The 17,705-nt window shown below is 39.9% G+C and overlaps 2 protein-coding genes across 5 annotated transcripts; one reads left to right on the forward strand and one right to left on the reverse strand.

The window, feature by feature from the left end:
• Positions 1-4,200, forward strand: cdkn2d (cyclin-dependent kinase inhibitor 2D (p19, inhibits CDK4)). Of its 3 annotated transcripts, none has more exons than XM_082136261.1 (6): positions 1-139; positions 470-595; positions 1,196-1,271; positions 1,734-2,447; positions 2,578-2,768; positions 3,360-4,200. In XM_082136261.1, exons 5-6 carry the CDS (start codon positions 2,622-2,624, stop codon positions 3,720-3,722), a joined length of 510 nt encoding a protein of 169 aa, XP_081992387.1. In that variant the 5' UTR covers positions 1-139; positions 470-595; positions 1,196-1,271; positions 1,734-2,447; positions 2,578-2,621; the 3' UTR covers positions 3,723-4,200. The 3 variants fall into 3 exon arrangements, with proteins under 3 accessions (XP_081992387.1, XP_081992386.1, XP_081992385.1); XM_082136260.1 differs by having other exon boundaries at positions 2,613-2,768; XM_082136259.1 differs by having other exon boundaries at positions 1,734-2,768.
• A 5,962-nt stretch (positions 4,201-10,162) lies between these two features.
• LOC309473887 (volume-regulated anion channel subunit LRRC8E) lies at positions 10,163-17,489 on the reverse strand. 2 transcript variants are annotated; one of them, XM_082136134.1, is made up of 3 exons: positions 17,329-17,489; positions 16,462-16,619; positions 10,163-13,689 (listed from the first exon to the last, which is right to left on the reverse strand). In XM_082136134.1, the coding sequence occupies exons 2-3, from the start codon at positions 16,600-16,602 to the stop codon at positions 11,425-11,427; spliced, it is 2,406 nt and encodes an 801-aa protein (XP_081992260.1). In that variant the 5' UTR covers positions 16,603-16,619; positions 17,329-17,489; the 3' UTR covers positions 10,163-11,424. The 2 variants fall into 2 exon arrangements, with proteins under 2 accessions (XP_081992260.1, XP_081992259.1); XM_082136133.1 differs by having other exon boundaries at positions 16,462-16,638.
• Between the last annotated feature and the right edge of the window lie 216 nt (positions 17,490-17,705).

The following is a 17,705-nucleotide window of genomic DNA, read 5'->3' on the forward strand; positions in this document are numbered from 1 at the left end:
GCAGTCTGTAGCCAATAACGTTGAGATTCGTGTGCCTGTGCCGAGTGATGCCGACTCTCCCAAGTTCAAAACCAGCACAGGTCATGCTAAATACGTTCCTGAAAAGAACTGGGTGGTGTGGAGCATTAAATCCTTCCCAGTAAGAAACCAATTACTGATGCTCAGCTCTTCTGTCATAAGATGTTGTGGTAGCACTTTATTTTACAGTCCTGTTCCGCATGCACATACAATGTACTTATTAAAGCAATTACAATAACTGTGTTATAACCCCAAACCTATCCCTAAACCTAACCTTAACCCATGTAGTTCCCTTGTATTACCAGCACTTTCTTGGGTAACTATACTTTAAGTACACGTACTGTAAAATAAAGTGTTACTAATGTTGTTTTATGAAGAATTTTGTTCAAGATCTTTATTGAATCTGTAAAACTGATCTGTCGTCTCTCTGTGTCGTTGTGTCCACTGGCAGGGTGGAAAGGAGTTCCTCATGCGTGCTCACTTCGGCCTGCCAAGTGTGGAAAAGGACGAGAAAGAGGGAAAACCTCCGATCACCGTCAAGTTTGAGATCCCATATTTCACAGTGTCAGGCATACAGGTGTGTGTGTGTGTGTGTGTGTGTGTGTGTGTGTGCATGACTTTGCATGGGCAAATGCGTTCTATCAGTCTATTTACTCTTGTGCCAAATGTTACATGTGGAGACATCCCACTTCTCCTGGAAGTTCTGGGAGTTTCCCACGGTTCCCTGACGCCCGTAAATGATAGATAATATCCCGGAAATTAAGCGTGCGAGACAGAAGCCCTGTTTCCACCTGGCATTAAGATGAGTTTTCGGTGATCTCATCATGAATTGTCAGTCAAAGAACATTACTGTTTTTCACCTGAAATTAACACGTTTTAAATGCGTCTCCTGTGACCACTTGAGTTCGAATTTCCTATTATTTCGTCACACTTTACATCACTTACAGCACACTAATAGAATTAATATATAATATAATATAATATAATATAATATAATTAATATAATATTCTGTTTTAATGCAATGTTCTTTGATTGGGTGTGGTGGTGTCTCTGTTTTTACAGGATGAGATGTCTGCATGTGTTCTTTAAACTCGGTGTGTTTAAGATCTAATGTAAGACTTTATGATCAGTTATGGCACATGTTTCAACATACAAAAATTGTATGTTATTTGAAAGGTACGATACATGAAGATCATTGAGAAGAGTGGCTATCAGGCGCTGCCGTGGGTCCGCTACATCACACAGAGCGGAGGTGAGCAAGGGGTTTTGCATATTTTTAACAAAGCAGGTATTTTTATGATTTATTTTTCATAGGCTTTCTTATTCACACTAACAAGCAATAATGTAAAACATAAATAAGCTCAATCATTTAAACAAAAACCATTGACAGACACGCACAAAACTAAGTTAAATAAATAAACATAATAATATATACATACATGCATAGAAAAGGGGCTACACCAGGTGCATCGTTTCTGTGACCATTTGAGTAAATATTTTCCTGCCTGACCATATAATTTTCAATTTATTACAAATTGCACAAAAAAAAACAACAAAAAAAAAAAAAATGTTGAAATTTCCTACACTTAGAATATTTTATATGTTTTGTCCTATATAGCAGGTTTTTTAAAAGATGTGTCTTTGGCAATGAAGTAGATGTCAAAACAATGACTAATGTATTAATTTATGTATTTATATCTGTGTACGCTTTCAGATTACCAGCTGAGGACAAACAACTAATGAGCACTGCCGACACATGACTGAGAATGTTTTTTTTTGTTTTTTTTAAGACGTTTATGTAATGTTTATGTCTGTTTTTAGTCGATTTTATCCTGTCAGAATTTCATTACAAAAAAAGTTTGACGCTGAATGTAAACATACCAAGCATTTCAGGCACAATAATAATGTATTTTCACGAGTGCTTTTTGCAGCAAATCATGGAATATGTTGTCTTTTTGCAATAAATTAAATATATTTGTCTTGCACTAATTGATATAATGTGTTAACTGTTGTGTCGTTCCTCATGACATATAACTGGGTCTCCTGTAGACTCTGTCACGAAGACCCGCTCTTTTTTCCACACTCCCACACTCAGTGAATGAACGCTGCAGTTTACAAACAAACCTTCTCAAATTGCCCGCCTTCTGCGCTCTTGATTCTCATTGGTCGCTGGCGCAGTTACCACGGAGATACTGTAGCAACGCCTATCGGCACTCCTCCCTTTTGTCCAATTATGGCAGCCGTGTTGGCGTGTGTGGTTTCTGATTGGTCGAAGTGTTCTTGTCGTCATGCAGCTCTGTTGCCGATGAAGCGCGCAATGTAAAGGCGCAACCGCGAGTAGAGCGTATTATGTATGATTGTTTTGACGTATTTGTGTAAACACAGATAAACAGCCAACGGTCACTAATCCACAAACAGCAACGAAGAGGTAAGCGCCTTAAAAGGTGTTCATACGTTCATTTTGACCGTGACGTGTATTGATACCGTTTAATCAATTCTTCAGAGAGATTCGCGTTAATGTTCCGCATCACGGAGTTCTTTTCTCGCGTTTGTCTCAGATCTGCCCTTGTGTTTGTGGCTCGTGTCGGTCCAGGTGTTTCAGATGATGGTTCTGGACGGGCTCGGGTCCTGCGGGAAGAGTCTCAGCACGGCTGCGGCTCAGGGGAATGTGGACTCGGTTCGGCGGATTCTCCAGGATCACCGGGTCGAACCGGACACGCTCAATGAGTTCGGGAAAACCGCACTACAGGTGATTTACTCATTTACAGCATTAAAACACAGTATTATTACACAGAGTTTGTTTCGCTTTCCTTTCCGCCTTTACCATCTGACTGCGATTATGTCATAGTGACCGCTGTCAATCATCTGTTATTCACTTTTCTGCTCAGCAATATGACCGAATTAACGCAGAAAGTACCTCAAAAAGTAAGACTAAAGAATACAAACAGGAACTAAATAGTTAATGATGTAACAAAGTCTTATTTTCATTAAACAGAGGAATGGTAGAGCTGGCATATAGCGTTTTGTCCTTGCTTTAAAGGGTTTGTTCATCCCAAAATTAAAATGGTCCTATAATTTGACCTATAAAGCCATCCTTGGTGTAGGCTTTTCTTCTTTCAGCCGAACACAATTTCAGTTAGGCATTTTCTTTGGCTGAAAGAAGGAAGTCATATACACCTAGAATGGCTTGAGGGTGAGTAAATTATGCGGCAATAAAAAATTTTGGGTGAACAAACTCTTTACCTGAGGTTATATATTTTTGCTTCCTACGAAGCCGACCCATTTTTCACCACTAGTCATCATTTATAAAGCACATAATGAGATGTTTGGTGTGCTGTAGGTGATGATGATGGGCTGCACCAGTGTGGCGTGTGTGTTACTGGACCACGGCGCTGACCCAAACATCCAGGACCGCTGCGGCGTGACCCCTGCGCACGATGCGGCCCGCACGGGGTTCCTGGACACATTGCGAGTGCTGGTGGACTACGGCGCCTCAGTCAATGTCCCCGACCACAGCGGCGCGTTACCCATCCACATCGCCATCCGCGAGAGCAACTGGGACGTGGTGGAGTTCCTGGCCCCGCTGTCAAACCTGGGCCACCAGGACAATGCAGGGTCCAAACCGCTGGACGTGGCCCGGGACGCCTGCGCTCCGGAGATCGTGGAGCTGTTGGAGAACCTGATGGCGAGCAGTTCGAATTGAAGAACTATACGCTGTTGGAGCGCTCATTAGCATTTTGTAATTCATATTAATATGTTGGATGTTGATATATGTTTCCATAGTTGGTAGTTGAACTCATAATATTAGCTGGAATGTGTAGCGCCAGTTTTGCACAGAGCAAATCCCTGCACTGGTTTCAAAGAGAGCCGCTCTCCTTCAGTCACGTGTGGGTTTGCCAAGCACACATGTAAATAACTTTTGGTATTTTGCTAAATATTTCTGTGCAGAAACTTGAACTGTTAACATTTTTATTCCTGTAAATGTATTCCCTGCCATCCGTGCACTGATGAATTCTCGTTTTGTGTGCAAGTGTGGTTGGAGTGTTAACATCATCTGTAAATAACAGTCTATGAATTTATTTTACTTATTTATTGAAGAATTGTATATTAACGTTATGTTTACTGTGGTATTTCAAATGTTATTTATTAAGGTGTTTAATAAACTGAAAACTCACTTTGAACTTGTTAGTTGTGTCATTGCTACTGAGATTTTTCTTAATCAAGAACATTCACACACACACACAAAAACGTAAGTAGATTAAACTCCCCCTCTGGTGGAAATCCAGCTTTTAATGTTGTTTATGTGTCTATGTGTTGTTATTAATATGCTTTAAGACAAACCATGTGTAAATTCATAAGTCGACAGCATTGCTGAGTATTTCCTCCTTAAAACTGCAGTGAACCAAAGACAGTCTCAAACACACACTTTGAAATCGCTGGTGTTTCTGACGTCACAAACTACCTTGTAACCAATCAGATCAACATGTGATCGTCAACCAGTGGATCTCTGAGCTGAGTGAGTGAGTGGAGGCGGGGCTCATTTGCATATTCATAGAACCGCGTATACTAAATGAGGCAAGGGTGTCGAGTTACAGTCAAGATATTTTAAGGCATGAAAAAAATGGACTACATGCAGGAGGATTTTAAAACAAAACACTGGACACGTGTTCGTCATGTTACGGGTCTTTACAGACCCTTTCCAAAAAATTAGAATATCATGGAAAAGTCTATTTATTTCCATAATTCCATTCAAAACGTTAAACTTCCATAGATTATAGATTCAGGGCCCACAACTTAAACGATTTCAAGTATTTAGTTGTTTATTTGTACATAATTTGGGCTTCCAGCTCATAAAACCCACGAAAACACACGAAAGCAGGATTTCAAAAAATTAGAATATTACATGAAATCACACAGTAATTACACAGTGATACCATGGTCATTGAACCAGGTTTGGGTTATTTTGGCAGTGTGGGTGGTGCAAATCCTGCTGGAAAATGAAGGAAGCATGAAGTGCTCTGGAAATGTCCTGGTAGACGGCTGCGTTGACTCTGGATTTAATAAAGCACAGTGGACCAAAGTCCTCTTTTCTGATGAGAGCAAATTTTGCATCTCATTTGGAAACCAAGGTCCAAGAGTCTGGAGGAAGAATGGAGAGGCACACAATCCAAGATGCTTGAAGTCCAGTGTGAAGTTTCCACAGTCTGTGTTGGTTTGGGAAGCCGTGTCATCGGCTGGTGTTGGTCCACTCAACGCAGCCGTCTCTACCAGGACATTTCCAGAGCACTTCATGCTTCCTTCAGCAGACAAGCTTTATGGAGATGCTGACTTCATTTCCCAGCAGGATTTGCACCTGCCCACACTGCCAGAAGAACCAAAACCTGGTTCAGTGACCATGGTATTACTGTGTAATTACTGTGTGATTTCATGTAATATTCAAATTTTTTGAAATCCTGTTTTTGTGGGTTTTATGAGCTGGAAGCCCAAATTATGTACAAATAAACAACTAAATACTTGAAATCGTTTAAGTTGTGGGCCCTGAATCTATAATCTATGGAAGTTTAATGTTTTGAATGGAATGGGCTTTATGCACAGCTGCACTACTTCCTGAACTTCAGCCAGCTCTTTGTTTCCTGTCTGCCATTATTGGACAAACTGATTAATCCAGGTGTGCCTGACCTCAGTAACAATAATCTGACACACCTGGATTAATCAGTTTGTCCAATAATGGCAGACAGGAAACAAAGAGCTGGCTGAAGTTCAGGAAGTAGTGCAGCTGTGCATAAAGCCCATTATGGAAATAAATAAACTTTTCCATGATATTCTAATTTTTTGGAAAGGGTCTGTATTTCAGGACTCATCAGAGCAGTGTGAGAACATTCTCAAACAATCATTTGTATATTATCACTAACTACAAATATACAGTAAAATCATATGACGAGTTTCACAGAGTCTAGTGTCGCCTTCATGTCATCTCTGAAGGTGCGTCTGGTGTCTGTATGTGCTCAAGGTGACCCTGTACGGCACAATTACCCAACGCAGGAATGTGTGCCACTGTACAAGGCAAACATTGTGCTTTCACAGAGCTTTGCTTTCAACAGACAGTCTGTTTCTCTGGGGGAAACTACAACTCGGAGAGGACGCAAACACAATGGCGGGTTTGTTTGCTCACTGGAATCGAGCCAAACTCTCAGGATACTTCTAACATCCAGCAGCAAAGCTCTCCCTCTATCTGATGCGTAATACTGCGTTCGTCATTTTAATGAGCAATTCTCTCAAATACATCAATTACTGCTTGACATCTGATACGGAAAAGACCAGTAGATGATTAAACAAATTGTTAAATGCTTGACTTCATCAATCGTGCCAACAATCAGAGCTGTCACTCATAAACAGTGAGTGTCTGAGATCACCGGACAAAGTCCATATACTAGCGTACGTGAGTAAATCATCCTCTGAAAATAACAGTTTGAAGCCTTTAATGGGGTTTTAAACCGACTGGACAAACACTGGAGGCCTGATGAGCTGAAGCTTCTACTTTATTTTCTTGTAGATTGAAATTACTTTCAGTTCTAGAAGGACTTTTGTTCACTTCAGGTGATTGGATGCAGAGTCAATGACATTTTTTTACAGTATTTAACCAGACATAGTTGACCTGCAACACAATGAATATTACATTTTAGCATCACTAGTTCCTCAACCTGACCACAAAACACACATTTCTCGATACTAAGTGCATTTATTCCAAACCCTGTGCAGTTCCTCTTATAAGATAAACTACAATCACTTCTTCATAGATGTCTCAAAATCCACACATTCATCACATGCACACAACAAAACACTTTATTATTCGTACACAATGACCTTCAAGACAGCAAATTCGGACTGCTTGTGTTTTTGAATTATATTTTGAATGGTTTGCCAAAGAAATTCTTTGCATAACAAGAATGACTAATCTTTATTGTAAAGGGGGAAGTCCAATGTGCACAAAAAATGAACCCTTACAAACTAATACTGTACAATAAAAACAAGTGTCTACACATCCACATGCACATACTGAAGAGACTGAAGACACATGCACACATCTACATCACACCGTATCTCAGACAATCTTCAGCAGATCCGGCGGTCCAGACATCCACCATTTTGCTACCAAGAAAAGTAATGCAGTCTTTCAGTAGTGAAATTGTTTTGCTGATTTTATGAATGTTGCAGAATATGCTCATCGAATGAATCTGAATCAAAGAAAAGACTAAATGATCCACAGTCTGAAAACATGTAAAAGAGTAAAGAAACGTATTATTATTCTCTCCATTCCTCCAAAGACATGAGGATATTTCTTCAAGTTGATTACAACTAATCTGCCAGTAGAGGGAGCCACTGAAGCGTCTGCTGATTGGCTTATTGCATTTTGCAATTTGCATATTCTGACAATTCATTTTTGTCCAAGTAACATTAATTTACAACTATGTCATGATATTGCTTTGGAGGCTCTTGAATGAGCTGACCTTGACATCAGAGCTCAGGATAGTCACTAGTGAAGGGTTTGGGACTCTTGTGATGTCATGACATCATTTTCTGTGGTCAAGAGTCAGTAGTCACATGACATTTACAGCTCAGGTGGCTGGCTGAAGTGAATGTGAATGATATGAAAAGGAATGTTAGCAGCTTTGTCTAGGTATTACAAACACACTCACTCACTCACACACACACACACACACACACACACACACACACACAGACACAGACACAGACACACACACACACACACACACACACACACACACACACACACACACACACACACACAGACACATATACCCCTGTGGAAATTTCCACTTGCTCAGACACACCTACCATTGGGAAACAACACAAAATAAGTTTCATTGTTAAGAATTGAATTTCAGTGTGTGTGTGTGTGTGTGTGTGTGTGTGTGTGTGTGTCTTTTGTTATAAAGAAAAGCTACATTCATTTCTAATCAGATCTGTTCATGTGTTAACGTTTAAACACCTGAATGAACTTACTTTAATAGATAACCTTGAGCTTAAATACTACTGAAAAAACAAAAACTAGAAATACAGAAACAGTTCAGGCTAAAGATACACACAGCACTGGGATCATGTGTGTCTCAGCATGAGGATTCTCTACTGTAGCAGCTGTATATCAGTGACCTCGAGTGTGTTCATCGTTCCCTCGGTGGGAAAGAGCCCACATCTGCTCAGAACATCAGGAGAAACCCACTAGCATTAATCTCATCTACATCTCATCTGTTCTTATGGCCAGCGGATCATATTTCTGATAGTGTCAATGTTAGCATGAGTGCAACAGTGCCCATCTACTTTTCAGTGGTTCAGTACTTTTCATCTACAATTTTTTCCATATAGGGATTAAAAAACAAAGCAAACCAAACAGAGGTTTATTACAACATTATTTGGAATATTTTGACACAATCAAATTTTGATTTGAAGCTAAAAAGTAGTTGAAAATTGGACAAAAACGATTGATTTGAAGATGTTGATTGTGCGTAGAAACAACATATTTAATGTTTATTGCAAAATATTCATATACATACAAACATTTAAAGTCCCCCTGTAGTCAATAATTGTATCTAAATTCTTCATGCCCTAAAATAGCTTGAATGTAACTCGACACCCTTGCCTCATTTACTATACGTGGTTCTATGAATATGCAAATGAGCCCCGCCTCCACTCACTCAGCTCAGAGATCCACTCGTTGACGATCACACGTTTATCTGATTACAAGGTAGTTTGTGACTCAGCAATGGTGTTGACTTATTTGTATATGGTTTGTCTTAAAGCGTATTAAAAACACCACATCAACACATAAACAACATTAAAAGCTGGATTTTCACCACAGGGCGACTTTAAGAATAAATTCCCCTATGGGAAAATAAATGGCATATTTTGAGATTTTCTAGAGATTTTTTAGATTTAGATTTTGAGAGGCTGTCGATTCTGGAGATCTACTTTCCTGCAAAGTTCAGCTCCAACTCTAATCAGCCAGCTAATTACAATATTCATAAACACTTGATAATTAATTACAGACAGGTGTTCTGGAAATCTGAACTCTCCAGGAACAGGACTGGGCTCCTGTATAAATCTGTGTCCGCAAATCTCATACTTCCCAAGGTGAAAAACAGTATCAGACAACACAGTATGGGAATATGTCCGAATTCACAGTACTAGTAGGCAAAAAGTACCTTGATGTTCTACTTCTTCTGGCGAGATTCTGAAGTTTGCATATGATGGACACTTTATCCCATGAGGCCACGGGAGAGGATTTATGAATGGCAGTGAAGCGACGCAACTGACGCTGGAAGGTCACATGATAATGACAACATGACGAATATGGTACGTCCGAATTTCATTCATGCTACACACATTCATACCATATAGAATCTACTTTCTAGCTGTCACAGCTCAAGTACTTGTTCAAAATAAGTGCCAACTCAAGAGAGTCTGTGATTTCAGCCGTGATCTAGTCTGTCGAGTCTGTCGGGTGAAAGTTCATTGCTTCACGCCCTAAACACAATGACTGTCACAGGACCCACCTTATGTGTGTAGTTAGAAGTGTGCTTGTATAACTCACAAAAACGGACTTAATTGCTGTAAACGGTGAATTTCATTGAGTTTTGATCATTGCTCATATCATCAATGTCATCAAATGAATCAGCTACACTGTAAACCCTAATGAGTTGGGAGGACTCCACAAATTTGAGGCAATCAAAATGAAGTTAACAAACTTCAAAGTTAAGTTAGCAGAGCTTAACATGTGAGATTTTGTACAACACAAACATGTTAATTGCAATTTAATAAAATGTTGACTAACCTGACTCAAACTAGATGCTAAATTCAATTTTGTTAACATTTAAACTTTTTTTACAACTAGCTGTTAGCTAAACACAGTTGCATGTGCTAATATGACTAGCAAATAGATTATCACAATACATTTGCATGTACAAAACATGTCTTAAAAAACTGCAATATCCCCGCTCTCCTGTTTAACACAATTACCTTCAAAACTACAACACAACACAAACCCAACAAGTCCCAACATAACAGAGGATTAAACACTAACACTCGCTTAAACACTCGCATTATATTAATGCAAAACACACAAAATAACACTTTATTTCAACATTTATTCTCCTTATTCAGTCTGACGCATCCATGCTGGGAACTAAAAACTCATTCAGTTTAAGTTCAGCGTAATACAATCAGTTATTCCCCCGGTTTCACAGACGCCTAAGGCTTAAGCTAATGCATGTTTGAGCTGTTTTAACTGGAAGCATATCTTAAAAATACATCAGTGCCATTTTTTTTTTACTCAAAATGCACACCAGTAGGCCTAATGTTTTTTTTCTTTTTTTAAGGCACGTTTATAAAAGCTACTTAAAGATGGGGTAATCAATGATTGAAAAAACGCTGTTTGGAAGTTAGTCGGACTGACACACGAACAAACAACAACAAACGTGTGTAGCCAATCAGCATTAGGGGTCGTATGTCGGTGGAGGAGAGAGAACGAGCAAGAGAGAGATTTGAAGAAAGACTGCAGAAACAGAGATGAGACACGATACAAAAGAGAAAAGCTTAGAAGAAATAACTGGAAAATGAAGGGTTATGACTGGGCAAGAGCTTTAGGACCCGCATTAATATTAGAAAAGCTTCCCAAGCCTGAAAACAGACACAGATGTTGCTTTGATTCGGGTTCACATGCGAGTAACACTGAGTAACACTGAGTAACACTGGGTTTTTGAGTGTCATTGTGTGTCTGGAGCTGCTGTGCTGTTGGCAACTAACAACCAACTCTTGTTTGTAATTACTATTGTGTACTTTACGTAACATTTTTTGTGCCTCCTTGTCATTCGTGCGCTTTATTTTTTGTGAAGCATTATGTTACTGTTACGCTTCTGCTATGATTAACAGACATCCTCTCTTGGATTGCGTGCGTAACGGAGGCCAGCTAGCGAGAGTCGCGCTGACGACTGCTAGTGAATGCAGTGATTAGCGTCATCGACTCGCTTGCAGGGGGATCGGGGTTCACGGGCTGTTAGGATTGGAGTGTGAGTATTGGAGGCGGAGCAATGAAGAGTTTGATTGATTGATTTCAAATATCAACAATGTCCAACAGCATTTTTGAAATATAGCTAACCCCACCTTCAAATGACCTAATTGAACTAAGGCCTAATCCTGGCTTAGTCTAAGCCCTGTCTGTGAAACTGGGCCAGTGAGTTCACTTTTTTTCTATCAAGTACAAAGAACTTTCAGTCATTTTCGAGCAAAACTAACTCATTTCATTCGGCTAATTTCACTCCGGGTTCACAGTGTATGATTTATTCAAAGCATACTCCCATTAAAACTAAGAATGTGAGCCAGTGTTGTGATTATCTGTGCTTCAATTTGTCCTTCACGTCCGAAGGCAGCAGGTCCATCAGACTATCTTCCACTATCAGAGCAGCCAGTTTTAGTAGGAGACACTCGGCGATTTCTACAGGCAAAGACTCGAGCCTGTTTCCCTTCAGCTCGAGCCGAACCAGCTGAGACAGATTCCCAATCCGTGGGGACAAGGTGGAAATGCTGTTATTTCCCAATGCTAGGACCTTCAGCCTCTTGCAGGAGAAGAGCTCTTCAGGGAGACTCTCCAGAGAGTTGAAGGCCACCGAGAAGAACTGGAGACACTGTAGGACGCCGATCTCCAAGGGAAGAGATGTCAGCTGGTTGTGCGAGAGATCCAGATGTCTGAGTTTAGTGCAGTAACACAACCGAAGTGGAAGCTTGTGGATCTTATTCCAGCTGACATCCAGCGTCTCAAGCGCGCGGAGTTTGCTAACATGTTCGGGGATGTAGGAAATGTCATTATGCCAGAGTTTGAGGGTCGTCAAACGTCGGCAGTGCTGCAAACTCAAGATTTCTTCTACGGTGATGAGCCTGTTCTCTTTAAGGTCCAACTCTTGGAGATGGGAAAGACTGAAAACCGCGCTTGGGATTCGCTCAAGACAGCAGCCTGTTAGCTCCAAAGTGGCTAGGCTAACCAGCTTCTTTAGGCTGTTGAAAACCTGAAGCCTCGTACCCTCATTGTGAACGCACAATCGCAAAAGCTGATTGGAAACGTCCACAATACTAGGTGGTATCTTGATCAGTTTGCTACGTAACGTTAGCACGCGCAGGTTTTTGAGCTCACGTAAAGTGTCGAGGGAAGGACTACGAGAGAGTTCGTTGCTTAAAGGGCCGCTTAAGTGAAGCTCTTCCAGGTTTTGTAAGGTGTACATCCACGGCGGAACTTGATCCGGGCCTTCAAAGGTCAGACGCAGAACCTTTAGGTTCTCGCGCAGGTGATTAAGCGCCGCTAGCTGAAGCTTAGCTGGACTGTTGATCAACGAGATCTCCTGTAAAGCCACGAGCTGCGTTACGCTTCCAGGCACCGTGACGTTGCTTATCATGTCCAGTTTGAGCGACTCTACTTCCGGAACCTCGAAGACGGTGTCCGGTAGACCTGGAAGCATGAACAAGTGTAGCTCCAACCTCTCGCTCGCGTTACGCGACAGACGAGCGCGGAGTTTACCAACCGTCCACTCGTTGTTGAGGTTCATCTGCCTTAAACGGCATTCGCTCACCTCAGAGAGGAAGACGGCAAAGCGTTTGGAGTATAAGGCATCGTACTGGTCACTAAGGTGCAGGAGAAACGCAAAATCATTCTTCACATCCGGGATGTCGTTAATTCCCGTCTCCAAGCGGACCGCCTCAAAGGAATACTCTTTGAGTGGTCGATGGAACAGCCAGTAAAGTGAATAAATGCACAGCAGTCCATAAACCCCGACTAAGCATATGTAGCAATATGCTAATTTGGAAAACAGATGTGCTTTGTTGTAGTTGCAGCAGAACGCCTCAAACCCGGTCAGATCTGGAGGCACCGAACACATCACCACAATCTGGATGTTCGGGACCAAAACGATACTATAAATAGTGATTAAAGCAAATTTAAAGACTTTGAGCACCGTTTGAAGAACGTACATGAGGTAAAGAAGATCTGCTTCTTCAACATGTGTCCGAAACTTCTTGACTCTTTCGAACAAAGCCTTTGCTTGCTCGCCCTCTTTTTTATCCAAGAGTGACGCGGCCGTTTCTGCCGATTTCTGATCCTTCACGGAAGATCGGATCAGAGACACCATGTCGTCGTCGTTTCCCGTGTCTGATTTGGTCATTGTGTTCTTTCTCCATACGACCATTCTCTCTTCTCGCCTTTCTTCGGACACTTCGCTGATGGCTCTTGTGGTCCAGGGAGAGTCGAAGCATTTCCCCAGTATGATTACAAACATCTCGATCTTAGACGATGTTCCTGGGAACTTGAACCAGAAGCTGCTGGCCACCATAAAGATCATACTGTGGATGACGACTAGGTAAGGGAAGTATTTGCCGTACCAGTGCACGGCACGTTCATAGCAGAAGTGGTTGACGAACTCGTACTGGTGGATGTCGAGGCCGTTCTTCCTCCCGAACACCTCCACGATGTTTGGACTGAGATGTTTGGTGATGGCGAATTCCCACAGGCTCTCGTTCTCCTTGTGCTGCCGTATGTGATTGCAGTCCCGGTCTCCGTGAGAGAGACCCGTGAGTCGGTTCGGCAGGCAAGATATCTTGTCTTGCGTCAGCTGAGGAGAGATGAAGATTGTCTAAGCATCAATGATGACGATACATGAAACACTCAAATCATGAACGTTTAACCCTCTGGTGCTCTTCGGTTTTAGAAAATTTTACGTGTATTTTTATTTTTTACTTCATTGGAATGGTACGAAACTTGGTAAAGGTTTTGGCACTTGCTGTATGAACACACACAAAAATAAAAAAATCATGGACAGGATTCGAAAAAGTTAAATGGTCCTGTAAAAAATAGTCACACTTGTGCTGCTCACGGTCAAAAATTAATGCATTGGAAGTTAATGGGAGACGAATTTCCTCTAGTGGAAGCGTTTGGTACTGCAGCTGAACACACTCTGAGATATCAAGCTTAAATTTGGAAAACAACTTGTTTCGATTTATGGCTTTGATTTTCTAGCAGTTTTAGAGTAAAACATGATTTTGAAATTACATATTTCATATAAAAATCGAAAATAGTATTTTTGTTCATTTTTCATAACAATACACGTAAAAAAGTGTCGTCCTTGAAAAGCGATCAAACTTCAGTCTGTTGCTCTAAAGCATTCAGGATTTACGACAGTTTAAGCTGGAAATGTAATTTTCAGGTCTATGCTCAAAAAGTGAATAAATGGATTATAAATACAGCGTAAATATAATTTAGAATAAAAAAAATACCCCAAAATACAAAATATGAAATAAAAAACATTATCAAACTAAAATATAATACATTAATTTCATTGCCAACAAAAAATGTCGGTCCTTTGGCCCTTTTTAGCACCAGAGGAACACAGTTGGTGGCAAATTAGAAGAACAATGGAAAGATCAGGAGCCTGATGGTAAACACACCTCACAGGATTTTATCTAATCAGCCAACGCTCTTGTCTAATCTTCTCTTTACTGCACACACTCCTGATCAGAAGCTTCGTGCACATTCACACAACCTCTGATTGTTTGTGGGTCTTAAACGCAGCTTCCCAAATGCAGAAAACTCAATATAATAATGAAGTTCCACCACTTTTGTAGAGCAAATCTTATCAGCGCTAACGACTCATTACCCCATTTACAATCCAAAATATTGTGTTTACATGTAGAACCGGGAACATGTTGAGTGTCCAACACCACTGAAGAGTTTTAACATGAACATACCAAAAAAATGTGTACTTTTCAAAGGAATAGTTCACCCCAAAATAAGCCGTATGAATGTAATCGATTTGAAAGCTGTGGTGGAGGAAAATAATGTAAGTGAAATGTAAGTTGTTCCTCACACAAAGCATCACATGACTTCTGTTCTGAATAAAGTGCATGAGTCACATGGACGAATGCTACTATACTTTTATGATGCCATGATGGTGTTTGTTTTGGAGCCGCAGTAAAGATCAGTCCACTATCAATGAATGAAAAAAGAAGCTCAAAGATTCTTCAAAACAGTTCCTTTGGTGTTTAAGGCCAGGGAGAAAACCCTACAGAAAGTGACATAAAGGTGAGTAAATGATGACAAACTTTCATTTTGATGTGAACTTTCTTTTCAGATGGTGAATAATAGCATGAGCACAGAGAGTCTGAATCATCATATCTGGATTCTTAGTAAATCTGACATAATAATTATATCACATGAAAGCTTCTGCTTTTCTCGCCTATGGCTTTTGGTTCGGCTTGCTTAGTTGGGAATATTCAACAATATTATTGATCTCCTGCATTGACAGCATTATATGAGAACTGAACTGAGCTGGACGATATATCTGTATAGATAAATGCACTAAATTAATAACTTTTTTACAACAAAAATGACCCATCACTGAACGTACTTAAGCTGGACTGTGACGCTATTTTCTTCTAGAAACAAACTTAGTTGATTTATTTCCCTGTTATCTCGGTAAAGCTGCTGTGAAACACTCTGTGTTGTAAAAAGCGCTGTATAAATAAAGGTGACTTCACTTCAGCTACGGAATAAAAAAGCTAACTGCAACTTTTTATCTCACAATTCAGTTCAACCCCGGTTTCACAGACAAGGCTTCAGTCTAGTCCCGGACTTTTTCTAAACCACGTTTATAAAAGCTACTTAAATGTCCTAATCAAACTAAGGCCTAATCCTGTCTTAATCTAAACCCTGTCTGTAAAAATGCATTATTGAGCTGAACTGAAAGAAACTTGCACTGACAGATCTTAAAATATATCAGTGCCATTGTTTGTCTCAAGATACACACCAGTAACGTTTTTTTCTTTCTAAAACAATGTTTAGAAAAGTTGATTTAAAGACTAATCCTGGCTTAATCTAAGCCATAAAGTTCATATCTGGCAATTTTGAGAGAAAAAAAATTCAGAACACAGAATTGCAAGAAAAAAGTCAGAATTGTGAGATTAAAAAGTTGCAATTACTTTTTAATATTTATTGCAAGAAAATAAAGTCAGAATTGTGAAATTTAAAGGTCATATCTCGCAATTTTGATTTATCAGAATTTTTTTTATTTTTTAGAACTTGGAATTGGAAGAAATAAAGTCAGAATTGAGAAATTTAAATCTCGCTATTTTTACTTTTTTTTCCTGAATTGTCTTTTTTTTTTTTTTTTTTTTTGAACTCGGAATTGCAAGAAAAAAGTCAGAATTGTAAGATAAAAAAGTTGCACTTTTAAATTTTAATTGCAAGAAGTAAAGTCAGAATTGTGAAATTTAAAGTTCATAATTGCAATTTTGACTAGATAAAAAAAGTTGCAATTACTTTTAAATGTTTTACTCCGTGGCAGAATCAAGCTTCCATGATATCATGTTGCGAGCTGAAGATGTCGTACCTGAACCGTGCAGCCAAACACGCCGATCATGAGCATAGCGATGCCCAGATACTCGGACAGGACGTCCCACCAGGGCTTCAGGACCCGGAACTGTGGGTTCTGCTCTGACGTGATGTTCCTGAACTCATTCACAGGGATCATCTTTACACCTGACACAGCTGGAACAGGGATTCAGTCCTGAATGTTAGGAACATCACAAATAAGGGTTACACTTTACAACAAGGTTCATTAGTTAACAACCCTAACATGAACTAAGAATGACCAACACTTCTACAGCATTTATTAATCTTGGTTAAAATTAATTTCAACATTTACTAATACATAATTAAAATCAAAGGTTGTATTTGTTAACATTAGTTAATCTACTGAGAACTAACACCAACAAACAGCTGGATTTTTTAATAACTAACGTTAACAAAGATTAATAAATACTGTATCAAATGTATTGCATATTTGTTAGTTCATGTTAGTTAATACAGCAACTAATGAATCTTATTGTAAAGTGTTACCAAAATAAGTAGCCTATAGGCTAATACAGTTAGGCTACTTAAAATAATGAAGTTGAGCAACCCTGTCAGTCACATATACAGTATAATGAACGTTTATTCCTCTTTGTTACTGAATTTAGGACCATTTTCAAGTTCCCACAACACTGTCTATCAATCATCTCAGAATACAAGCTTTGTGTCTCTCAGGTTTGATGTTCTCAATCACAATCTGCTCATGATAAAAACAGCTGATGTCAGACTCAGATGAGAAGGCATGTTCAGCTTCTAGTGTTCTTGCTAGTTTCGTTTACAAATGTGTAGCCTAAATAATAATAATAATAATAATAAACCGATATGGGGCGAGAAAATCACAACTCACCTGCGCGTCTGAAGCGAAGAGCGTGTGTTTCTCAGCACACACACACGAGTGTGTTTCATCTCTAGGGGTTTAGACACACACACACACACACACACACACACACACACACACACACACACACACACACACACACACACACACACACACACACACACACTCTCTCTGTCCTTCATTTAAAGGACTTCCAGCAGCACAAGTTTCTCTTCAGGGTTTGTTTGAGGGCGTTCAGGCGTTCAAGCGCCTCCCAGAACGAGTTTCATCATGAGAACTCAATGAGTCAGAGATGAGACAGCCTGTCAACAGCCACACTCATTATAAACAGCCCTGCAACAGATTCATATTCGGCATTCAGATTTCATATTTCAGATTGGCGTTCC

Source organism: Leuciscus leuciscus (assembly GCF_965113295.1).
Source record: "Leuciscus leuciscus genome assembly, chromosome: 14".
NCBI classification, from domain to species: domain Eukaryota; kingdom Metazoa; phylum Chordata; class Actinopteri; order Cypriniformes; family Leuciscidae; genus Leuciscus; species Leuciscus leuciscus.